This window comes from Ursus maritimus, unplaced genomic scaffold, assembly GCF_017311325.1.
Source record: "Ursus maritimus isolate PB19 unplaced genomic scaffold, ASM1731132v1 scaffold_31, whole genome shotgun sequence".
NCBI classification, from domain to species: Eukaryota; Metazoa; Chordata; class Mammalia; order Carnivora; family Ursidae; genus Ursus; species Ursus maritimus.
This window is the reverse complement of record NW_024425675.1, coordinates 15,638,949-15,666,032: the sequence shown is the minus strand read 5'-3', so window position 1 is coordinate 15,666,032 and position 27,084 is coordinate 15,638,949. Positions and strand designations below refer to the sequence as shown.

At 38.6% G+C, this 27,084-nt stretch overlaps 1 protein-coding gene across 2 annotated transcripts in view; it reads left to right on the top strand.

Moving 5' to 3' along the window:
- Window positions 1-27,084, top strand: part of MALRD1 (MAM and LDL receptor class A domain containing 1) — a 747,156-nt gene that overhangs the window by 404,601 nt on the left and 315,471 nt on the right. For both annotated transcript variants that reach the window (XM_040645358.1, XM_040645357.1), the window contains exons 27-28: window positions 19,739-19,984; window positions 21,565-21,722. In XM_040645358.1, coding sequence (XP_040501292.1) covers window positions 19,739-19,984; window positions 21,565-21,722 — 404 coding nt within the window. The remainder of the gene's footprint in view (window positions 1-19,738; window positions 19,985-21,564; window positions 21,723-27,084) is intronic.

The following is a 27,084-nucleotide window of genomic DNA, read 5'->3' as shown; positions in this document are numbered from 1 at the left end:
TGAGGGTCCACTTCCAAACCTTCACAGTTCTTGACAACCAAGTCAGAGCATAAGGAGCAACATAGGTTTAAGACTCAAAGATTGATCATTGAGACAGGAAAGGAACATTTACTTGGCCCCATGGCCCTCAGTACCAAAAAGGAAGTCTGGCACCTAATTAGACTGTTTGGATATTAGAGACAATATTTGCCTCCTGTGGGGACTTTGTACAAGTTGACCAGAAGATATGGCTAGTGAGGCTGGGGTCTTGAGCAGAGTACAGCACTGGAGACAGTTCGACAGGCCATCTCAGCAACATCCCTCTTGCGGTTTAAATTCCCCAAGGTTCCATCTGAACTACACATGTCTGTCATTGATGTCTACACTGACTGGAGCTTCCGACAGAGGGAGGCAGCTGCTGTGTGGCCGTTCTCTGTAGGTTTGCTTCCCCAGTAGGTTTACCACTGCATTTACTGGAGAGACAGGTACTGACCTGTTGAGAACTCCTGCAGACCAAGTGTCTTTCACAGGATTTACAGGTAAAGTGCCCAGATAGTCCCATGTTGGGTTGGGAGCCACTCAGCTGCTAGCCTCAGAGTTGGAAAAGTTTAGCGTCTTCTCTAACTGGGTGGAGATGGTATATTCAAGAGAGAAGCCATCTGGTTCTACAGTCATGTCTTCCTTATACAGAATGGTTACAGGCACATCTTTAGAGCCTTTTACCCCCACCCCCTCCTTGACCAATAACAGAAGAGTTTGATTACCTTGGGAGCCCACTTCCAGGAATTTCTTGCGGATGCTTGGACTGGGTTTATTGATGCCTTGGCCATACTGAAGGCTGCTGGTGTCCACTGGGTGGCAGCAGTCATCCAGCCCCAGTAAGTACTCTGAAAGACTAGTACTCTGGCCTTAGACCAGCAGTCAGCAAGCCAGTCTTTATTGTGTGTGTTTTACATATGAGTGTCTTATTTTACTAGGAAGATTTTAAGCTAGTAGAAGGCAGTAATCAGATCTTGCATATCACGTCTCCGTGCCAGGTCCCATAAGAATTGTCCCCTAGTTCAAGATACAGGTTTTAAATGAACTTATTTATTATAACTGAATTTAAATTAAATCTTAATTTTTTAAGAATATGTTTGTATTTTGTATCTTGCCCTAATGCGTTTGAAGCATAGCTGTAGATTTTTTTTATTATGTTAGTCACCATACAATACATCCTGGTTTTTGATGTAAAGTTCCATGATGCATTAGTTGCGTATCACACCCAGTGCACCATGCAATACGTGCCCTCCTTACTACCCATCACCAGCCTATCCCATTCCCCCACCCCCTCCCCTCTGAAGCCCTCAGTTTGTTTCTCAGAGTCCATAGTCTCTCATGCTTCATTCCCCCTTCTTATTACCCCCCCCTTTCTTTATCCCTTTAGTCCAGTTTATTTGTTTGAACAACTAACATCCTGGTTAGTTGTTTTAAAAAAATAATCATAAGGCCACGCAACAGTTCATCTTATTGTAATCAGAATATTTAGATGACTCATTGACTGAGGTTTGGGCGTAGCTAGTGAGTGGTGAATTCTTGCTGTGTCTGGTGAAAATCCCCATGGTCTATTTGTCCCAGTTGGATGCACTGAGAGCTTAGACTGGCATTGGCTCCTGAAAGACGTGTCTCTTTGATTCAAAGAATCCTGTTAAGCTGAATGACCCCTATCCATAGCTACTGCCTCCAGTAATTATTCTTATACTTGGTTCATCCTGATACTTAATATTATTGAATCTTATGAGACCTGTAACCAAAAACTACTATCAGCATAGAATCACAGGAATAGCTTTGCATGATTTTATGTCTAGCTTAACCCTCTGAATCAGTGCTTCCTTGGAAATTAAGCTGGACCAGGGGAGGCGGTCCTTAGTTAATTTTCCATTACACTTTAGAAAGGGGAGACTGTCTGGCAGGTGATATTGCTTAAGTTCACCACCAGACTCTAAACCACAAGTAGCAACGCTGCACAGTGGAAAGAATATTGGACTTGATCTTTTTAATGAGTTTTAGCCCTTTGTCTCCTCAGAGTTAAAAATATAGCCTTAAGTAAGCGACTTCAATCTCTGCCAGTTCTCTAATGTGTCAAAACTCAAATGAAAGAAACTAATTGAGACCTAACTAGTCTTCTTGCCTCCAGTCATTCCCAATTGCAATTCATTTTTCAGTTTTAAAAGATTAAACTTCCTAGAACAAAATTCGGTCCACATCACCGCCCCCTGCTGAGAATTTCTGAATATTTCTGACACTGAAAGATAAAGTTCAAACTTCTCAGATGGGTATGATACTTTGTTTCAATTCATCATACATTTATTGAATGGATCCTATATATAAAATAATAACAGGCTCTAATGATGCAAAGATGAATGCCATAGGCTTCTTCCTTTTTTTTTTTTTTGTATGAAGTTTATGGTTTAATAGGAGAGACATCCTTGTAAATGAAGTTATTTTTTTAAAATCATACTATGTGCAGTACTACCGTGATAAACATAGTGTTAGAAAGATCCCCCCAGAATGAAGCATGAGAGACTATGGACTCCGAGAAACAAACTGAGGGCTTCAGAGGAGAGGGGGGTGGGGGAATGGGATAGACCGGTGATGGGTAGTAAGGAGGGCACGTATTGCATGGTGCACTGGGTGTTATATGCAACTAATGAATCATGGAACTTTACATCAAAAACCAGGGATGTACTGTATGGTGACTAACATAATAAAAAAAAATTATAAAAGATAAAAAAATAAAGATCCCCCCCAAAATAAATAATAATTAAAATAGTAATACCAATAGCCATTATATTAGTAATAGTAACAATGAGAGCCATTATTTGTTGATAGATATATGATGTACCAGGACAGTAGAAGTTTAGATGCATTTTTTGGTGAAAGTGGTAGTATCTTCCTTTTACAAATGGTACAGTTTAATGAAAGCACGACTTACCAAATCATATAAAGAGAAGTGGGATTCACACTCAGATTGCCTAGTTACAACATCCATGCCCCACTATATAGTTTTATGCGGTTGCCATGACAAAATACCACAAATCTAGTGGCTTTTAAGAACACACATTTATTATCTCCCAGCTCTGTAGGTCAGAAGTGGGACTCAGGTCTCACCGAGAGAAAATCACACCGTCTGAAGGATGCATTCATTCCTTTTCAGAGGCTCTAGGAGAGACTCTGTTTCTTTGCTCATTCAGGCTGTTGGCAGAATTCAGTTCCTCGTGATTGTAGGGCTCAGCTCCCCATTTCCTTGCTAGCTGTCAGCTGAGGTTGTATCCAGCTTTCTGAGGCCACCCACATTCCTTGGCTAGTGGCTCTCTTATTCCATCTTTAAAGAAAGTCATAGTGGATCAAGTCCCTCTCATAATTTGAATCTTTTCTGCTTCTCTTTCAGTTTTCATACTTCGCTCTTTTAGCCTTCCTCTTGGACTTTTTAGGATTTATGAGACTAGATTAGGTTTACTAGGAGAATTCAGGATAATATTCCCATTTCAAAGTCCTTACCTTTAATCACATCTGCCAAAATCACATTGCCACCCTCACCCCCACCATGTGAAGCAACATATTTGCAGAGATTTGAGCAGGGACATTATTCAGACTACTACTCTCAGTTTATCTTTTTTTTCCCTGAAGAATAAGGTATCTGGTAAAGTTCAATTAGTTGGATCTAGTGGAGTAGTAGCCTTTTAATAGAGATAGATATACCCCAAACTAGGAAGAACATGGGCAAGGACTCAGGTACATAGAAGTCCATGTGTGTTCGGAGGAATGGACAGACATCTGGTGAGAATGAAAGAAGGGCTGGGTCTGGCTTGTGAATGGCTCTGAGTAATGTACTCAGGAGTTGAGAGTACATCCCAGTGAAGATGGGGATGAAGAAATGCTTTGACCATGAAGCAGCTGAAAATCCCTCATGGTTATGTCTTCACTAATTCTGTACATGAAGTTTGGAGTGAGAGCACATGGATTGAGTTCTGGCTCCAGGAGTGACTGGTTTATTCTCTCCATGTTTGCTCTTACAGTTTGAAGCAGAACAAATACAATCACACACGTGTGTGCACATGCGGGTCCGTGTGCGTCTATCTCTACAGATGCACACACATATGAAAGTGTTTGTAAATTATCAAGTGCTATAAAAGTATTCATTTGCATCTCAAGTAAGATTGATTTGATTCTTATCCACAAGCATGCTGTGACTCATGCCTGTTTTTATTAATCATACCAGTTTTCAATTGCTAGAAAGGCATTTTCTAGTCTCTGTATTTCTTCCATGAATTTTACTCTTCTTTTTAAGGCAGCTTAATATATGGTTCTTTAGTATCTAGTTACTGTGACCCCAGTCACCCCATGTCCCCTGGTGTCAGAGGTCTTTCATGGAATTCACAATGTCATTCGGTTCCCTCACCATACATTGAGCTGTGTGATTAGTGAATCTTTACTGTAACTACATACACGGGTACTAAACTCCATGAGGGCAGAGATGTAATCGTTTGCTTCTTGTTATTTCTTAGTTTTTCTGTTTGGCCTAGGGTTTTAGGCAATGGACTATAATGAAAAAGAGCATAATTTCAGTGTTTGTTCCATTCGGGTCTAAATCCCAGCTCTGCCATATGCCAACATTATGAATGTGCACAAGTTAATTTTGGTGTAAAATCAAGGTAATATTTACTTTTCAATGTTGTGAGAATTAGAAATTATATATAAATATATTTATAAATATGAATTATTATCTCTATATGGTATCTGCTATTGGTTGGCATTCAATTAATTTTAGCTATGGTAATGAAAGTGATGACTAATGAATGCTTTCATTTTTTTAAACAAAGCCTATGCTCACCTAAATTTGTTTTGATATAGTTATTTAAGTCATGATCGGGTTTTTTCCCCAAAATATCTTATAATTATTTATTTATATTTCAAAACAGCCTTGTAAGTGAGGTCAGTTGTAATAACTGTTATAGTAACGGAAACATTTCTATACAGAAAGGCTAAAAGAACTGATTAAGACCAGACTTTGAATCACTGAAGATCTGTGAATTGATCTCAATGCAGTGATTTTTGGTGCTATGATTAGTTAACTATTTTGCTTCCTGCAATTAGTCCTCTTTTACCAAAGGTGAGATTTGTGGTGCTAAACTATCTGGCATTTGTACAGCTTCATCGAAATTATTTGGCCTCTTGATTATGCAGCAGAAAATCTAAAACAAAACAAGAGAGAGATCTTCTTTACATTGGTTATTTGTTATTTACAAAAGTGTTATATTTTTTAAAACCTCTAAAGGAACAGACCTTTGATTACCTTCATTGCTTCCTCTACCTTCCAATTCATTTCTCAACCTATTCTTTGTGATTTATGACTATTCCCCTTTCTCTTTATAAATACATTAGATAGATCTATCGATAGCTAGCTAGCTATGGTTACTCATCAGCAAATTTCAGGGAAAATTCAGCATTATCCTTCAGCAGAGATAACAATTAAATAGTATTTTCTAAGGCATGATTAGCTGTGATAATATGTCTTGGCTGATTTATAGACTTTGAAGCCATTTACGTTTCCTGCCAACTCGATTTTCTCATCTATACAAAAGGATCCTGGTCTCTACATCTTCCTGGGGAATGAGATGAGAGTAATATAAAATAATACATGTTAATGTTCTATAAAATAAGGTGTTTATATTATTTTCCAGCATGATTCTATTTTTTTCTCTTTTTTTGCTAATAATAATAGAATAGAACTTTATTCTGCCTCAAGCTTCTCCCCACTGCCCCCCCCGACTCCTTCTTGAGTAAAAGTTTACATCATTCACCCAGTTTTTAATGCCAAAACTTCAAAGCAATTCTTGACCTCTCCCACTCTGATTATCCATCTTTAATGTTAGTAATTTCTATGGGCTCTATCTTAAAAACATTTTCAAAATTCATCACCTTTTTACTCTCTACCCTGTAATCACTCTAACGATAATAACGATAGCTCTCATTTGTTAAGTACTCACTATGTTCCAGGCACTGCTTCTTTAATACTCTTAATACTGCTAGTGCGAACCCACCTCTTTGCCTAACTGGGTCACTTATTGTAATAGACTCCTAATTGATCTCCTTTTATGCATTCATGCTTCTCTATTGCCCACTCTCCATATACTAGCCAACGATTTTTTTAAAGAATTTTTTTAAGTTATTAATTATCCCATGATTCTAGGCAAAAACTGCCAGTAGCTCGCCATCTCAGAGTAAAGCCAAGTCTTCCCAAAGGCCGTGGAGCCTGCCTGCTGGTCCCCTCTGTCTCTCCTCCTATAGCTTAGAGCCATGCTCATTAGCATCTAGCCCTATGGGCTTTGTGAGGACCTCCCATAACTCTAAGCTCTTTCCCACCACAGGGCCTTGAACTTGTGATTCCCTTGACCTGTCTTGCATGGCTTTATGCTTCAATTTATTTAGGTTCTTTACTGCAATGTTACATCCTTAGAGATGCACACAGAGGACCACCTCCTCTTCTACCCACACACAGGTTACTGTCACTGCCTTGTATGTGTATTCCATCATTATCCTCCTCTTCGTTGGAGGAGAAACACCGTGGGGACAAACACAATCCTCTTCAACACTATACTCCCGATGCAGAGCAGTGTGCCTGGTGCAAAGGTGAAAATTGTTAATTCTTTCTTGTATAAAGGAGCAAGTGAAGTAATGACATGAAAAGTCTTGTGATACTTTTGATCTTATCAAAAGCTTGTTACAAAGTTTAATTCCCTTAATATCTTCCTTCTTTCTTTTCTTTTCTTTCTTTTTCTCTCTCTTTCTTTCTCTCTCCCTCTTCCCTTTCCTTTTCTTTCTTCTTTCTTTCTTCCTTTCTTTCTTTCTTTCTTTCTTTCTTTCTTTCTTTCTTTCTTTCTTTTCTTTCTTTCTTTCTTTCTTTCTTTCTCTCCCTTCCTTCTTCCTTCCTCTCTTTCCTCTCTTTCTCCCTTCCTTCTTCCTTCCTCTTTTTCTTTCTTTCCCTTTCCCTTTCTTTCTTTCCTTCTCCTTCCCTTCCCTTCCCTTCCCTTCCCTTCCCTTCCCTTCCTGTCTTTCATTTTTGACCTGCAGTTTACAATATTGAAGATCCATGGGAGAAATTTATTTACAGCATGGTGTCAGGGAGTGCTATGTGTCTCCTAAGCAAATAGTGTGACTATCTTACAGATACTGATTTTTATAATTCTTTATGCCTCCCTTTTGTAATATTTTCACAGTGATCTCATGGCCCAATTATTGTAACTGCGGAATGATTTCTGTGTACTAAGTTTGTATCTAGATTCATTGTACTAGTCCCTCTTTATGCAGGGCTGATTCAATTAATTTATGCATTTGGCTATTTCAATTCTTACTGAAAAGAAAAAAAATGTCAAAATACTTAAGTGTGTCTACACTAATCTCTGAAATTGTATTTATCCATTATGTGATATATATGTCAGCTTATCGTGCTTTAAACTAAGAGACAAAATGACTTGCCCTTGATTCAAGAGGCTGGAGTTCACCAGATGAAATCTTTGGGTGATTCTAACCATGTTGATTCCTTGATCTGTTTATCCTCGCACTTTGTTGGAAGATTCCCTGCAGAATCTGAATGCAGTGCTCTCAGGGTTCCCATGTTCAAGATAGTTACTACCCATTCAGTGCTAAACAAGGGGTCTCGGGTATTCTATCCCTTCTCCTTACCATGTAAAGGAATGAAACAATCATAATCATTCCATTATTATTTTAAGAGTCATGGGTGGGCACATCAACGAAAACAGTGGGCATAGTGTGTGAATTCACAGCTAAAACAGATATATGAGACTAGGGCTGTTAGCCCTTCCCTGAAGCATATTGGTTTGGGGTAGGTTAATTGGATTACATGTTTGAAAAGGTGAGATAAACTGTCCAGTCCTAGCACAATACCATGGTACATGTTCAGCGTACCAGTGGTGTCACTCTCATAGGGTGATTTTGAGAATTACGTGACATGATACACTGCAAACACCTACCACGGGGCCAAGCAGAAGTAAACACTTGATAATTAAGTTATAAGCTATTATAAATATGTTATTATCTTACTTTGTACATGTTTGATAAATTTTAATAAATTTAGGAAATTTTAAGTCAGATACATAGTAGATGTAATAACCTTAGAAATTGCACTTTAGCTTTCTTATTCTTAATCGGTACGTTTGAAAATAGAGATAACTAAAATTGTGGAAGCAGCCCAAATGTCTGTTGACTGACGAATAGATAAAGAAGTGGTATGTATGTATAATGGAATATTGCTCTGCCATTAAAAAGAATGAAATCTTACATTTGCAATGACATGGATGAAACTAGAGAGTATTATGCCAAGTTGAATAAGTCAGTCAGAGAAAGACAAATACCATATGATTTCACTCGTATGTGCAATTTAAGAAACAGACAAGCAAGGGGACAAAAAGAGAGACACAAACCAAGAACCAGACTCTTCACTATAGACAACAAACTGCTGGTTACCAGAGGCATTGGGGGGGGGTGCACTAAATGAGTGATGGGCATTAAGGAGGGCACTTGTCGTGGTGAGTCCTGTGTTATATGCAACTGATGAATCACTAAATTCTGCTGCTGAAACTAATAATACTCTATATGTTAACTAACTGGAATTTAAATAAAAACTTAAAATAGAGGTAACTATCATTTCTTATATGAGGATTAGAGATAATATTCATCAAGTACCCAGCACAAAGCACGGCATGTAGGAGGTGATGAGTAACTAGTAGTTACCATCATGACTAATTTTATCACCCACTTATACATTGTTCTGCAGTCATTTTTAACTGCACCTTTTATACACATGCAAATGCATATATGAAATACTGTCACACGTGCATGCACAAAATATACCCTTCTGTATGTAACATGTGAATTATGCAACACACATATGTCATGTGTGTGTATAGACTCACACACGCGTGTGTGTGTACACACACACAAATACCGGAGAACAATTTTACCCTAGTTTGATGATACATGTTTTAAGGAAAGACAGCCCATATACTAATCCTGTTTCAAAAGACTTTTGTACTCTATTCGTTATGAATGATGTATACAAAGTAAAAAATATGTACATTGAAACAAATTCAAACCTAATTTATCCCAGTTAATTTGAAGCATAACTGGAGTGGTGTTTAGGCATACAAATACTTCGGGTTTGTTTTGCTTCCTATTAATAGAATTTAGCTTAGATGATTTGTTTTATTTTCCCCTTTGAATTAGATAATTGTCTTAGCTTCATTACATAGAATTTGTTTTCACCAGGTTGGCAAGGTTTACAAATGGAAATTGCTTTGTTATAGATCAAATTATGCGAAGGCAGTATTAAATTGGGATTGCGACTGTAGAAGTCTGTTTGTAAACATAATAGGGAATCTTTGCCGAAAGTGTCAGAAATGTATATTTTGAACAAATTGAATAGCCACTGTTACTATCGAAAAAGAAGAAAGAAACTCAGAAATGTTTGTCATTTTCATCACAGCAAATAGTTCAGAAGTGATTGACTCTCTTTCTCTAATACCCTCAGTCTTGGCATCTCAAAGTTCAGCAATCCAAACACAGCTCTCTCCCTGTCATTTTTGTCCAAAAATCAAAATGCCAACTCATCTTCTAGTGAACCATCTCCTGGATTCTCTCATGTGCTCACGGATGTGTGCCCCTTCTCTTTGCTCTCTTCAGTTCATTCATTCATTTGTTTATTCATTCATTTCTTTGTTCCCCAGCAAAATGCACAGTGAGCATTTTCTGAGTACATGATATTTTCTATTCCCAATGGGCCCTATGGACTAGCAATGGAAAAAGAGTCATTATGCACATAACCACATAGACAAGTACAATGAGTGTTATTAAAGTTCTGTGAAGAAGAGCTGCCTGGTATTGCAAGAGGCTGTAATGGATGGCCCTGACCAATCAAGACTTTTTTGCAGAAAGTATATGTTGAGCTGAAATCTGCAAGATTTATAAAGAGAGATGTCTAGAGGCAGGTGGCCCAGCATATGTAAAGTATCTGTGATTGGAGGGGCTGCAAAAAGGCTAGTAGGTTTTTGTGGTGGGGAGTTGAAGGGGACCATGAGATGAGGCTGTAAAGGTGAGTAGAGTTTAATCTATGTCCATTAGTCCATTAACAAATTTGGTTTTTACCTTAACTCTGATAGGAAGCCATTTAATGAGGTTCAAGCAGCATAGTGATCCAGTTTGCATTTCGAAAAACATTACTCCATTTACAGAGTACAGTGTGAATTTCAGGAGGACTAACATGGAAATAGAGCTATCAGTTAGGAAGCTGTTTCATTAGTCAAGGAGAGACATGAATGTCCCTTGAGAAGTGGGTGATTCAAGAAATATTTAGAAAGTAAAATGGGACAGTGTTAGTGGTTGGTTGAATACGGGAAATGAAGGAGAAGCAGGGCTCGATGATGACTACTGGATTTCTTCTGAATTCCTTTACCACTACCTACCTTCCCTATTTGTTCTACCTTTTGTAGTTCATAGTCCACTATAAATGTAGTATAGATCTTAGATGTTTCATAGAGCGTTTCGTTCCTTATATTGACTTTTCTAAACTGTAATTTGGTTCTTCGTTAATTTCAGCATTTCCTCCACAGCCACCTGGAGTAGAGCGTGTTCGAGTCTTCCGTTTGCCATAAACTGTCAACATTCTTATCCCTCGGTCCAGGTTAATACTCATCAGAGGAGCTTTAGCCTGTTTTGGATTCCCCAACTATAACTGTATTATTTGAATCCTTTCTTTAATCCTAGGTAGATGCACTGGCATGTTATTTTTAAATAAAGCAAACGTTTATTGAAATACACATAGTATTATCAAAAATGGGCTAGGTTAAAAAAAAGTATTTTCCTCTGACTTCTGTCTTTATGTCCTATTTCCAGAGGAACTGATTATTTCTCATGTATCTTTCCAGAGACATTCATTAAACACCCCAGCATAGGGGTGCCTGGATGGCACAGGCTGTTAAGCATCTGACTCTTGGTTTCAGCTCGGGTCATAATCTTAGGGTCGTGGGATCAAGCCCTGCATCAGGATCTGTGCTCAGTGCAGAATATGCTTGAGTTTTTCTCTTTCTCTTCCTCTGTCCCAGTGGTTCATGCTCTCTCTCTCTCCCTCCAAAATGAATAAACAAATCTTAAAACACACACACACACACACACACACACACACACACACACACCAGCATGTGTGTATGTTGTGCAGGTGTGTGTATTCCTCTTCCCACTTTAAAAATATTATCTTTTATTCTATATGCCAAAATAGATTTCAAAGGTTTAAAATATTTAAATATTTTAAAAAGAAAAAAATGAAATTGTACAGCAATCATACAGTACTAGAAAAAATACGGGAGAATTTTATTTACTATAGGATTGTCAAAAACCATAAAAGGAAAGACTGACCAATTTGTATAAAAGTACAAAATATAATTTTCCTGAAGTGATTTTCATCTTGAGATTTATCCCTAGATCATACTTCTAGCTCCAGTTTTCTGTCTCATGGTAGTGGCTTTATTTGTGATGTCTTAGAACCAATTCTCCTTAAATACTCAAAGCCTCTATCAAGTACACTGAAAAACAATAAAATATTATTATACTTTACATTTCCTGGCAGCAGAAATAATTTACTGGACTGTCTTCATGTTATCCCTGATAGTTGAATTTGAAATTTCAGAAAATGATGATTTTAAATGATCCAGCTCATTACCTTACCTTTTTAAATATGATCCACTAGAAACTCAGGGTATACAAATTGTTCACCACCAAGATGTCAGTAATTTCCTCCAAGTCAGAATCATGAAGGGGTATTTATTTTTAAAAGGTACCTTTGGATTTCTTGGTTGAGTGCTTTTCCAGCATAGGATTAGAACTAGTTGAATGTTAGTGTAGCATTTCTTAATGGTTAAGTATTAAAACTGGGTAATTAAAAAACTAAGGAATAAACCATTCTTTCCGGAAATATCCTTTTGAATGAACATGACTGGCATTTTATCATAAATTTTTGTTGTGCTGATCAAGGTATAGAAAGTGTTCTTTGAATGTTTGAATTGCAACTCTTTGGAATGAAGAAGATGGAAGCTGCCGGAACAGTATTTGAGCCAATTTGCAGTTTTTTCTCAGTGGAGGACTGAGCCCAGGGCCTAAGAAGCCTATAAATATAGAAACTGCTGGTTTTCATATGTTTTCCTTGTTTTCTTAACACAAATCCCAATTCCTCTACCTGTTTCTTTGTCCATTCCTTGAGACTACTGTCATCTATTTTATAGAATTTCTTTCCATGTGTTATCTCCTTTTGTGCTAACAGTAAGGTTGATGCCATGTGTCTTCACATTTTCAAGTCTTTGCTGCAAATTACTAAGGGGAAAGATCAAGAGGCTTAAAAAATAACAAATATGAAGGACTTTCGACTATTTCAGGATCTCCCAAAGCAACTGGTCTACCATTTTGTGTGTGTGGGGGGGGGGGGGGGGTTGTGGTTTGTTTTGTTTTGTTTTGTTTTGTTTTTACCTACTGCAAAAAGCCAAGAACAACCATAAGGTTTTATTTTCTAACCTTATATCCCTTAGAAGGGTTGGTTGCTCCACTCAACTCTCTCGCCATATAAATAGAATTGCAAAGTGAGAAAAAGAAAAGCAGCCCGTGACATCTGGGACCTGGCCTGGTACTATATCATTTGGGCCTTGGTGTTGCTATGAGCTGGTGGTTCTTCTATTGAACATAAGCAATTTCACAGAGTGTCCTCATCAGATAAAGCCACTCTGGAACCGTGGATCAAGATAAAAACAAGATCACTTTGTAATCGTGACTGAACACAGACAAAACACGACCCGTGTCTTGGCCAAAAAAATGACCAAACATCCCTGTATCTTGACTCATAGGAGTGTTTCCAACCTATTATAGCTTCAGCCTATTCTAGTCTTCCCTTTGTTAGATAAGAATCATTAAGATAGCCAATCACGTAATTATCTCTGCTCCCTGATGGCACCCAATCTGGATCAAAATTCCACTTTCTTTGACTCTCCCCAAAATACTCTACCCAAAGCCCTAATCCTATTAAGTCATTTCTCCTCCCTTCTCACTGAACTGTCCCGTGGTTCCCTGAGGTATTTGTTCTCCATCATTGAGACAAGTAATAAGTCCAACTTTATTCAACTACGGTGTGCCCGGTAGTCTCTGGCTAGGGGGCAATGATAAGACAGAGAAAATGGGGTCAAGACTGTAAAGTACCTGTGGGCCATTTTTAAGGACTTTGGCTTTTAATTTTGAGGGAGAGGGGAATGCCATGGGAGGATTTAATTTTTTTAACTTCCAAAATTTTATATTTTTAAAAAAATTTTATGATCATTTCCCATTCACAGAAATATTACAATAACACTACAGAATTTATACTTCATACAGATTTGCAGATTATTATTAGTTTACCCATTTGTTTTATATAAATCTTACTTCCAAGTCATTTCAGAGCAAGTTGCAGATACTGTCTCACCCTTTTACCTCTAAATAATTCATTGTCTGTTTCCTAAAATAGAGGATGTTCACCTACATGTATAATCAATTAACACTGATACAGTATTATTATTCAGTTTATAGGCCTCATTCATATTTTATCAATTGTCCCTAAAAAGTCCTTTATGTAATTTTTGGTTTTTTGCCTGGTTCAGGATCTAATCAGGGATCATACAGTACATTTAGTTTTTAAGTATTGTTACATTTCTTTAATGTACAGGAATTACTCAGCCTTTCTTTGTTTTCTTTGACGTTGATATCTTTGAAAAGTATAGGCCTTTTATTTTGTAGAGTGTCCCTCAGCTGGTGTTTGTTGGTTATTCCTTATATTTAATTTCAGTTCATTCATTTTTGGTGAAAATGCTGTATATTAGTTACCTTTTCTTAAAAACCCATTGATCATATATTTCTGAATCCACTTCTGAATGATATACCCTGATCCACTGATCACTCTGTCTATATGTAAGTCAATACCACACAGTGTTAATTACTATAGCTTTATAGTATTTATTGAAATCAGGCTTTGTGTATCTGACACCTTTTCTGCTAATCTAGGTGTTTTGCATTTTCATATACATTTTAGATTCTCTTCCTTAATTTTTACAAAATCCTACTGAGATTTTGACTGGGATTATATTGAAATTATAGATAAATGTGAAGAGAATTGAGTTCTTAACAATATTAAGATTTATAATCCACAAACCTGATATATATCTCTGTTTATTTAGGGTCTCTTTTCCTATCAGTATTTTGTAGTTGTCAGTAAAAGGCCAGATATCTATTTTGTTAAATTTATCCCTATGCTTTTGTGGTTGGCTCTTTTAAAGGACTTGTTTAAAATTTCAGATTCTAGTTATTTCTAGCATACAGAAATGTAATTGATTTTTGTATATTGATGTCATATAATCTTGCCAAGCTTATTTGTTATTACAAAGAGCTTTCTGTAGGTTTGTATTATGGTAAGATGAATGCAGTTGAGCACATTTATGCTTTACTTTCTTCGATAATTCCATCATCTCTGTTGTATCTATATTTGCTTTTATTGACTATTTTTTCCCCTGGTTATTGATCACATTTTCCTGCTTCACATACTAGTATTTTTTTAAATATTTTATTTATTTATTTGAGAGAGAGTGAGATCACAGAGGGAGAGGGAGAAGCAGACTCACCACTGAGCCCAATGTGGGGCTGTATCACAGGACCCTGGGATCATGACCTGAGCCGAAGGCAGATGCTTAACTGACTGAGCCACCCAGGTGCCCACATACTAGTAATTTTTAATTTGATGCTGGAATTGTGAATTCATGTTACTAAGTGTTGAAGCTTGGTACATTCCTTTAAAAAGCATTGAACTTTGTTCTAGAGGCGGTTAAGTTGCTAACAGTTCTGTTTGGTCCTTTTGAGGTTTATTTTTAAGTTTTTTTAAAGACAGATTTGGGATAGAAGTCAGCAATTTTTTTGACATTAGTATCTTTGAAGTATAGTTAAACATAAAATATTATATTATTTTCAAGTGACAACAGTTGTTTAACAATTACATGCATTATAAAATGCTCACCACGGTAACTGTCGTTACCATCTGTCATCACATAAAGTTATTGCAATATTACTGATTATATTCCCTATGTTGTACTTTTCATCCCTGTGACTTATTTATTTTATAGCTGGAAGTTTATATTTCTTTATCACTTTCCTCTTTGCAAATTTTCCTCTGTATTGTTTTTAACTTAGGAAACTTTAGTTTTTAAAGTAATCTCGTGTAAAAACAAGTTGAGGTTAAAAGAATATGTTCAGAGAGTGACTATGTTCAGCTTTGCAGGCCATCTGGTCTTGATTGCAACTACTTAACTGCCATTTTAGTGTGAAAGTAACCATAGATAATGTGTAAACAAGTGGGCATGGCTGAGTCCCAATAAAACAGTATTTACTTAAACAGGTGGTAGGCCAGATTTGGTCCTGAGATGATAGGTTGCCAATCCAACCCATGGTCTAGAGTCTACTGCCTTCTGAGTTACCTTGTCCCATACTAAAGTGTACCCTTCTGGAGTTCCTACTGAATGCCCTATGTATTCACCAAGGACTCTACATTCTGGCTGATAGAAACTCAAAGATATGTGGCCATCTGTGAACTCCGGTAGTTTTTCAGCATATAGCTCCTAGTTATTATTCTTTTGGAAATTGTTCTCAGTTTCTCTTTTTGGATTTTATCCTACAAATATAAAAACTAGAATTCAGACAAAGACCTAAGCATGTTTCTGGATCTCCTTCTCTGTGTAGCACCCTTTCCTCCACCACCCAACATTGAAAATTCTAGCTGTCCCAGATTTGTTTCCTCTACTGCGTGTGACCTCATTTTCTGCTGGGCTGACCCTTTTGGAGTCACAGTCCAAAAGGTGCCTCCATGCAGAAATCTAGGGGTGATCATAGGGTGTGCCTTTTTTCATTTCTCTAAGGGATCACAAGCCTGTATTTCCTAATGTTCAATGTCTAAAAACACTTGTATATACTTCGCCCAAGTTTCTAGTTGTTTATTGCTGAAGGATAATTTCATACTTTATTACTGTTTCTTACTTTGTGTATGCTGGGAACCAAAGTCTTCTTATTACTTACCTTGATACTCAAATTGTCTCTGATTTGGCCAGTAGGTTTCTCTAAAAGCTGCCTCCTTAAGCCTTTCATCATAATGCTATAATGTTTTGAACACTTTATTATTTTCTGATACCAAAAAAAAAAAATCTAGGTTCATCTTGAATTTTTTTTGTTCTTATCTCCAAACATACTATTTTCTCAAGAGGACCTGGCTCCTTTTAATGGGGAATAGTATTTAAACAGAGTTTGGGATAGAGGAGTGACATTCAATTATGTTAAAATATCACATGGTTCTATTTTGTTTAATGGACCATAGGGGTCAAGGGTAAGGCACAGAGATCAGAAAAGAAAGCATTGTAATAAAATCACACAAAATGATAGTCGCTTAGTTGAAATTAGTAACAGTGACATTGTATATAAGTTATGAGATAAGTCTTACACACACACACACACACACACACACACACCTTGGGCCAAAATTTTGTTTGGCTGTTAAGACTGATAATGCCAATTGCACACTAAAAATGTTGAAAATGTCTATTACTCACATATTGAGGCTTTCTAGGACATCAGAGTAGCTCCAAGGCATGTCCAACAGTAGTTTCAGAGAGCAAGGAAAGGAAACTGACTTAGAGTTTCCCGGTGGTTGGAGGGTGCGACTGGGGTGAGAATTTCTGTGCACAGATAAGGGCATGCATAGTTTGAACCAGCTGCCAATAAGGGGAGCACCTGGGCTATCTTACTAGGTCTCCAGATGTGGGACACAAAGGAAGCGCTGTCAGCAATCAAGTCAAACATCAAAAAGTGGAGTCAGACCCTACTACACAGAGCTCCTTACAAGATTTGTTTTTCCTCCAAGGAACTGGGGCTATAAAATTGCCAGAAACACAGTTGAGGAAGGCTGTTCACTGGAAAAGTTTGGAGGCAAAGAATCAGAGTTTGCATTTCAGCAAGTTAAGCTTCAGATGTTTCTAACATTTATTTATATTGGAGGTTTTTTACTTTCATAATTTGTTCTTTTTTGTAAAAATAAACTGTCCACTAAGAAGGTCTCTGCCTAATTTGAATAATGTATTTTTACTAAAAATCAGTTACGTAATTTCATAAAAGCTTTGATATCAGAATCACTTAAAGATACATCCCCTCCCCATTAGTAGCTGATTTCTTTGGACAAGACAACAGACACGGAAAATAATTTGGAAATAGGTGACTAACATGAGTTGATAATTTTCCTTGATATTTAGCAAAAAGTGTTTTAGAGGTAGGACACATGATAGCAGTGAAATTGTCTTTATTAATGTGAAGGGCTTTCTGTTCAAAATAATCTTATGTAGTATTCAAATTTTTGTGTTTTTTTAATTATGTAGCTATTTATTTTTTTAGAAATTTTAAATTATGATTATTCTAAAATATTAGCTATATCGATTGTGTAATATGTTGGGATCTGTGATGTGTTTCCATTTAGAAACATGTTCAAATTACTTTCTTGTTTGTTTTAAAAGAATTAAGTTTTAGCTTGATTCAGTCTCTTTGGAGAAAAGCATCTTAAGAGCCAGTTTTGTTTTTACTCCCCAAACAAATTGGAATTGACAGAATCAATACAAATGCCAACTTGTGTAAAATTAAATGATCTAGTAATTTCGCAGGTTCTCAATAGTCCCATGAGAAATAATGCATCTGGTAGTCAACACTACCATTTTTGTTCCTTGGTGGTCTGGTCTTGTGGTAGTTGACCTGGATCACTGCTCTTCTTTTCAAGTCAATAGATTTTAAAAAAAAAAAAAATCAGAAGACAATAGACCTGGGTCCAAATTGCATCTCTGCTCTTGAAAAATCATCAAGTGATTTAACATCTATAATCCTCATTTATTTTCATTTATAAATGAAGGTTAATGTATGTGTTCTCCATTTCTGTGTAGCTCAGAAATGCTTTAATGTTATGATTCTGAGTCAAGCTCTGTGATTGAAACATTAAAGGCCTTTTGCCTTACCCCCAATCTGCTAAAACTGAACTGGGCAGCTAAATAAAAATAGTTTAATCCCACGCTGCAAGAAAGGAAAATGTTAGCAATTAACCCAGACAAGAAAGTTTTGTTAGAGGCAGAATGCATGGTTGAAACTTATTTTCAAAGGCTTTGCAAGTGTAAAGGGCATTTAATTAGGCAATTTTGAACAAACAGTCCAGAAACAGCTTAGCACACAAAATGGCTGGAAGCCTTCAGAACACTGGTGTTCTCCCCAGTGGTTTCTACATGGCATCCCATCCATCTCCTCCCACTTATCCCCTCTTAGCCATCTATTTTCTAGAACGTGGGACTGATCCAGGACAGGAAGCCTTCTTTATGAGACTTTATCAGCAGTTTTCAGCTCCCAGAACACCTTCTAGTGAATCCCTGAATCACCCCCCAGCTCTAATCCCCACCAGTCCTCAGCTACCAGACAACCCCAGGCCATGGAAGGTACCATGTAGAAATAAAATAGGGAGGCATTATCAGTTTCTGTACGTACCAGATGGGGAAGGCAGGAAGGAAGAAAATTTCTGGTACTGTAGTGACATAGAACAGCTGGGGAGGAGATATCCCAAGTTGGATCTTTGCACCATTTTTTCCACTTAAATATTATTACCCTGTTGTTACACCCTATTGTAATATTGGAGCACGATAATAATAATAATACCTTAAATATGCATATTGAACGACTTTGTCATTTCCAGAGCACTGTGTTTCACTCATTCATGTATTTGACTAATGTTTTCTGATCACCTACTAATAGCCAAGCTCTGTTCTAGGCACTGGGGGATCAACAACAGGCTCTTTCATTCGCTTAACTTCTCTAGGTTGTACTATTCTTTTCTCTCTTTTTTAGAAAGAAACTACACTCATCAAGGGTAGTATGATCCAAGTCTCATAGCTGAGAAGGATCAATACCAGAGTTCAAATTCAGGTCTTCAAAACCGTTGCTCTTTATTTTACGCTTTGTGGGGGGAAAAGACAAAACAACGAGAAATAAAACTTTATTGTTCACATTTCTTTGTAGGGAAATTGTTTCTAAAGTTCTAAACAAGTGACAGATATATATGCATTTTGGAGAAAAATCTGCTTTAGAAAGTTGAATATTACTTATATATTCATACCCCTGCTGTGGAAGTTTTATATATATTTTTGGTTTCTGATAAATATTGAAATGCGTGGGTAGTAATGGAATGTATTTCCAAATACACCATAATACATAAGCTCTTAGTACCCTAAAGATTTTGTTCCAGGATAAAAAATGGAAAGCCTCACTGGCTTTCAGATCTAATTTATATCCCTGAATTTAGCTTATAGGAGATGCTGTATTTGAGGAGACTTGGGGTACTTTCCTAGATCAATAAAATGGTGCTTGATTTTTTTTTTTTTTCATTTTGAATAATCCATGTGAGTGTTCTATTGGCCAGAACCCTGCAGGGATCAGGAGAGAGAGATGGGGGTCAGATAACTCACACTCCTAAGAATACCATATTTCTTTATATGTTAAAGCGAATCCACTCTTACTAGCTTTTAAGCTCAGTGATGTGTTAGTAGCGTTCCCTCATCTTCGTTTATTTTCCGTTTTCTAGGTTCCTGCCCCCCTGGCTATCGGGAATGTCAGAATGGCCAATGTTATCAACCAGAGCAAAGGTGTAATTTTGTAGATGACTGTGGAGATGATACGGATGAAAATGAATGTGGTACCTCCTGTACTTTTGAGAACGGCTGGTGTGGCTGGCAAAACTCCCTGGCTGAAAACTTTGACTGGGCTTTAGGAAATGGCTCTCATCGGAGCCTAAGACCTCCCAAAGACCACACACTTGGAAACAAAAATGGTAGGTTGTAAGGCTTTTGCAGCAATTCTAACCATATTCACAGTGAGCATCTCGTTGTCTTCCCTGACAGCAACTGGAGAGCTCTGGAAAGACTACTGTGGGGCCATGGCAAGCGAGTCAAACATTTGATGAGAATATTTGTCTCTTGGGACTGCCATCACGAAGGACCAGAGATGTAGACCACAGACATTATCTCACAGTTCTGTTAGCTAGATGGGTGGAATCAAGGTGTCAGCAGAACTGGTTGCTTTTGAGGGCGGTGAGGGAGAATCACCTACTCCATGCCCCTCTCCTGGCTCCTGGGAGTCTCACACATTACTTGGCTTGTAGATGGCATTCTCCTGTGTCTTTCCATTGTCTTCCCTCTCTGCACGTCTGTCTCTGTGTCCAAATTTACACTTTTCATTACGACACAGTCTTATGTGGAAGAGGGCCCACCCTGATGTTTTCATTTTAATTTGGTCATCCACAAAGGCCCTATTTCCAAATAAGGTCACTTTCACAGGGACTGGAATTAGGACTTCACCATCTTTGTGGGGAGGGGCATAATTCAACACATAACCGGGAGTAACCAAATTTTAACATTGTTCTGATAACTGTAGATAGATGATAATGTATGCTGCCAGTGGGCACCTTTCCTAAATGACCCATGTTTATAATTAATGACCCTGAATTCTGCCTCTCATTGAATCATTAGTATATCATGTAGCTTTTCAGATTCTCAAATTTCTCATCCGCAAATGGGTAGAATCCAGTTTTCCCTGTGTACCAAGCAGAGATTAGAGAAATGAGATGATACGTATGAAGGGAAAGCAGGTTTGGAAACTATGGAGGGTAACATGCAGATTTACGGTAAGGTCACACATGTCAGACATGTTGGGAATGCCTCGTTTTTGCAGTGGGTAGATGAGGTCTTGTCTCGGACTCATTGGTCAAAGGACAAAGGAGTTAGCAGAATAAAGAAAGGACCCTGAATTCCTGGAGGCTTCAGAATAGGAAAGAAGGTTTCTAAAGAGTAGCAACTCCTCAGGCCTATGATACAACAAAATCCTCCAAGGCAAACTGACCACACCAGAGAAAGGAAGGTCTCATCTCCATGCAAACACTCAGTGGTACATGCATAAAATATTTCGAGTATTTGGATACATAAATATAAAACTCAGTATCTTCCATGTTACATATTAAGATTCTCAGCATTTTATTTATGTACCCAATAGATGACTGAATTTTTGGAAGTATGTCGTAATTCCTTTTTTATTTTTCATAGGAACTATCTTGTTTTGCAAGAACTGTCCATTAAACGATTTCTGTAATTATCTGTTTGATTCGGCAGCATAAATATCGTGTCACATCAGTTAATCTGCATACTCTGAAGTGCTTTGCTCAAAGCACAGACCGTTGGAAATTGTTCTGTCAGTGAGCTAGAAGCAGGGCTATTCCATGTTCTTTCTGTTTCAAATGGAAATGCCTTTGGAAGCTCATAGTCTATGAAATATAATTAAAAACACTAACGAAGATGGAAAAGCTAAAATGATCCCCTCGCTGTGGTTTCTGTCCTCTCTGAACATTGTCCTTCCTAGGGCACTTCTTGTATCTGGAGGCTACTCCAGTGGGCCTTCGGGGTGAGGAAGCGCACCTCAAGAGTGCCATGTGGCAAGAATCCAGTGCTGCCTGCACCCTGAGCTTCTGGTATTTCATATCTGCAAGAGCCACGGGGGCCTTTCAGATCCTCATTAAGGTAGGTCCTTCGTCCGGGATGCCTCTGAGCTCAGCGAAGTTTCCTGCAGGCAGCCCGTGGCCAAGGGAGTTTTCGCAATTCGGCTGACTTGGCCAGAGGAAGCTTCCTTTCATCATGGGGAGCTTCTCCTTTGGCTCAAATGCTCTACGGGGTTATCAGCGGGGCATGGGAACTAGCTTTGAGCTCAACATCATACCCCGTGGTTATCACTGAGTCCTGGAGATTCCTTTTATGATAACATTTAGTCGAAGACCCACAAATTTCTTCTCGCTGTTTCAGCATTTCCTTCCCTCTCCTTCTCAGTAAAAGAAAATAGATTATTTGTACATCTGAAGGGAGAGCAACTCTCTGTTTTAACTCCTGTATGAGCCGTCATGAAGGGAACTAATATTAGACATTTTGGTTCTAACCACGCCGTGCAAAGGACTGAACCGTTCAGAAGAATGATCAAGGTGTGATTACATTGAACTGCTTATTAACTGTGACACAATAATGCATTTTCTTAGTGAGGATTATTTGGATATTTCTGTCAGGGCTTTAATTTAGTATAACAAAGTGACAGTGTTTGGGGAGCAAAATAACAAAGTAAATATTAATATTAATAAGACTTGGTTCACATACCTTTACTCTTTGGCAAGTTAAAACAGAAGCAAAAAGGAGATGAGTGTGCATGTGTGTGTGCGTGCACGTGTGCGTGTGTGTTCATTTCGAGAATCTAGTTAGAGTTCTGAGAAAGCTGACTTTAAAAACACGCTCTAGAGGCCACTGCTGTTTTATCACACGCGAGCTTTGCTGAAGTGCCCTCGCACTGTTGGAGAGCGCCTGACTCGAATACCAAAGGGCTCCAGTGTGGGAAGAGCTGATGGCTGCCTAGTCCGTGTTTTATCCAAAGCCTGAGTTAACTTTATAAGTTCGGGTTCTTCTATAATCAGAAATGCCTGCCTAATAAAATACATGCAGCAAATACCGCAGTGAGTTATGCTTATATTTAAATAGAGAAGCTTACATATCATGCTTGCAGTTCTCACAAGAGTCTTCTGCTCGTACACGACTGAACATGGTGCTTGGTTATACAGCAGAGGATTTCCCACTCTAAGGATTTCGCTCCACTTTGTGGATTTTGCTGTTAGCATTTGCTTCCCTCATGTTCACCTTTAATCTCTCTTACCTCCCAGTGACAAACTTTATATTACTCTGAAATGTAAAATGAAGCTATTTTGCGTCATGAATCTTCCTGTGAAATCAGGTTGAACCCCTGTGGTTCTTCCAGTTGATTCCTGTGGGCATTTAACAGCATTTTTAAAGAACTATCTTCCTACCATACTTTTAAAAACACATGGTTTAAAAAAAAAATGCACACTTATCCCCCTCTAGTGACATTTATTGCAAAAGAGAAATCTTTCATCGTGTATATTGATTTTACATTCAGGGATTTAGGGCAATCTTTCTATTTTGGGAATTAATATGATACATATATTTTTTTAAAGATTTTTATTTATTTATTTGACACAGAGAGAGAGACAGCCAGTGAGAGAGGGAGCACAAGCAAGGGGAGCGGGAGAGGAAGAAGTAGGCTCCCAGCTGAGCAGGGAGCCTGATGTGGGGCTCGATCCCAGAACGCTGGGATCGTGTCCCAGAGCTGAAGGCAGACGCTTAACGACTGAGCCACTCAGGTGCCCCTATGTTACGTATTTTTGATCAGCATTACAAAGTACTTCTTGGGCTGCGCTCTGTGTGGTATCATGCTGGATTTTAACCTGCTCATTAAGTTGAAAGCATCCTAGCCAGATGGCAAACACAATAGGGGCAGGGATTCTGCCTTTTATTTCTTTCTTTACTTCTCTCTTTTGAAATGGTCTCAATTTATGCATGTGTTGCCTCTGGCTCGGTCTCCCCTGTCTATTCTCAGGAATGTCTCCTTCTGTGTTTTCCTCTTTTGCCTCCATACCAAACCTAACACAATCTGGCAGATTAAGCTTTTCACAAAACTTTCTTTGACCACTTCTGCCCACCACGATTATTCCTTCTTAGAGTGTCCCTCACAGCTCCAGAAAGTCTTCTTTCTCACCAAAGGTTCATTTATATTTATTCTATTTCAACAGGTAGGTCATAAAATCTTGAGAGCAAGACCTTAAAGTTGTAGCCTTTATATCTCTCTGAGCTCTTCACAGAAGGGACTGCAGGAATGGAGAGGTGTCCCTCCCAGAGCCCACTGTCAGGCTCAAGGCACCCCTTTTTGGGACAGTTCTTATGAAGGAATGACTGTTATGGGTTGCATGCACAGCAATAAATTCTAGTCTGGGAAGGAGGGGGTGGTTCAAGATGACAGTGTAGGAAGACCCTAAACGTAGCTCCTTCCATGAACACAACAAATTTATAGCTACGTCTATAATAATTTTCCTCTGTAAACAAACAAACAAACAAACAAACAAAAAAACTCCGAGAACTAGATGGCTAGCATTTCCACAAGAAAAGACAAAAGAGACGCTTGGAGAAGGACAGGAGAGGCAGACATATATCCTCCTGGGACCCTACCCCAGAGGCAGTGACCCCACCAATTGGGAAGGATCCCCCAAATTTGGAATTCTCCCTCAAGGAATGAAGGGCTTGTTCCCCACATCAGGCACCCTGACCTTGAGGGCTAGCACCAATAAGATGAGCCCGCCAAATGTCTGATTTGAAAAATAAATGAGTTAAAGACCAAGAGAATCATCTAACTAAAAGGAACATATACCCCACTCTACAAGGGCTCACATGCAAACCTACTCACACTGAGATCTAGCACAAGAGCAACTACTGAAAAGTACCTAGATCATAAGCAGCGGAGATCCACTTACTAATTTTAAAATGACTGCCAGGGAGGCAGGAACCTGCAGGGACTTTATCCAGGGATGGAAGTGCTGGTGTGTGCCATTTTTGTCACTCATCCTCACTTCCTGGTGATGGAACAGATGTGTGCCATTTTTGGTGTCCGCCCTCCAGCTAACACATGGAGGGCATGGTCTGCACTCCCCACCACATAACCAGGCTGGGGGAAGCACCCCACGTTCCACTCACCCTGTGCATTATCGGAGCTGCAACAAGGCCAGCGAGTGCCAGGAGCTGTCTTCCCCATGCAGTAGCCAAGCCACAACCAGGACACATGAATGCCCTGAACCCCGCCCACCCTGTGCACAATGGGGGTGGGTAAGTGATGTGAGCCCTGATCTCCCTGCACAGCAGCTGTGGCCCTTTCGTAATAGCCCAGATTACTCCCGCAGCCTGTAGAGTGCCTGGTTCTGGTGGCCAGGGGAGATGGTGGTTCTGGATCGCATGGAACAACTCCTACATAAGACCACACTTTCAAGACTGAGGGGGGTGGTCATTTCACCTAATATACAGAGAGAAATAGAGAGAAGCAAAATGAGGAGAGAGAGGAATTTATTCCAAACCGAACAGCAAGGAAAATCCTCAGAGAAAGACCTTAATGAAACTGAGATAAGCAACACTCTTAATAAAGAATTCATAGTAATGGCCGTAAAGATTGCTCACTGATCTCGGGAGAAGAGTGGATGAACACAGCAAGAGCTTCCACAAAGAGGTAGAAAATAGAAGAAAATACCAAGCAGAAGATAAAACTGCGCTGAGAAATACCCTATAGGGGTTCAACAGCAGAACGGATGGAATAGAAGCATGAATCTGTGAACCAGAAATACAGCACTGGAAAACCCCCAATCACAGCGGGAAAATGAAAGCAAAAAAGAATTTTAAAAAGACAGGATGCCTTAAGGGACCTCTGGGACAGTATCGAGCAGAATAACATTTTCATTATAGCAGTCCAGGAGGAGGAGAGAGAGAAAAAGGGCCAGAAAAATTCTCGAAGAAATACTGGCAGAAAACTTCCCTAATTCCAGGAAGGAAACACATATTCAAGTCCAGAAAACCCAGAGAGTTCCAAATAAGGTGAACCCAGGGGTGCCTGGGTGGCTCAGTCATTTGAGCGACCAGCTCTTGGTTTTGGCTCAGGTTGTGATCTCATGGGTTGTGGGATCGAGCCCCATATGGGGCTGCACACTCAGGGGGAAGTCTGCTTGAAGATTGTCTCCCTCTGCCCCTCCTTCTGCTCTCTCTCTCTCAAATAAACGAATCTTAAAAAAAAGAGAGAGAGAAAAGATGAACCCAAAGAGAAACACACTGAGACACGTTATAATCAAAATGGTAGAAGTTAATAATAGAGGATATTAAAAGCAAGAGAAAAGCAACACACTGTATAAAAGGGAACCATTATAAGGCTATACACAGGTTTTCTCAGCAGGAACTTTACAGGTCAGGAGGGTATGCATGGCATGATACATTCCAAGTGCTGAAGGGGAATAACTCCCACCCAAGAATTCTCTACCTGGCAATCTTATCACTCAGAATTGAAGAGGAGATTAACAGTTTTCCAGGAAGCAGAAGCTAAAGGAGTTCATTACCACTAAGCCCGACCATATAAAGAATGTTAAAGAGAGTTTTCTAAGCTAAAAAGAAAAAGGCACCAGTTACTAGTAGGAAAACATATGAGAGTTTAGGAAAACATAGGAGAGTTTAAAATCTAACTGGAAAAGACAAGTTATCGAGGTAGTGGATCAACAACTTACAAAGTGAATATGGAGGGTAAAAGACAAAAGTAGTAAAATTAATTAAAACTACAGTAATTCGTTAAGGGATAAATAAAATAAAAAAGATGCGAAATGTATCATCAAAAATATAAAATCCCGGGGAGGAACGTAAACATATAAAGCTTCGGAGCATGTTCAAAATTAACTTACTATCAACTTAAAGGAAACTATTATGTGCGTGTTATATGTGAACCTCACAGAAACCACAAAGAGAAAACTTCCAGTTAAGAACACAAAAGTAAAAGACAAAGGAATATAAATAGAAAGAAAACAAACACAAAGGAGCAAGCCAAGAAAAGAACAGAGATGAACAACAAGAACGGCCAGAAAACAATGAACAGGATGACAGTAAGTACAGACCTATCAATAATTACTTGAAGTGTAAATGAACTACTCTTCGATCAAAAGACATAGGGTGGCTAAGTGGATAAGAAAAACAAGATTCTTCTATATGCTGTCTAATCAAAACCTCAGTGAGCTATCACCTCGCACCCGTCAGAATGGCTTTTATCAAAAACACAAGAAATAACAAGTGTTGGTGAGGATGTGGGGACCCTCCTGCCCTGCTGGTGGGAATGCAAACTTGTGCAGCCACTGTGGAAAACAGTATGAAGTCTTCCTCAAAAAATTAAAAATGGAACTACCATCTGATCCAGCAATTCCACCTACGGGTATTTATACAAAGAAAGCAAAAACACTGATTGGAAAATATATATGCATGC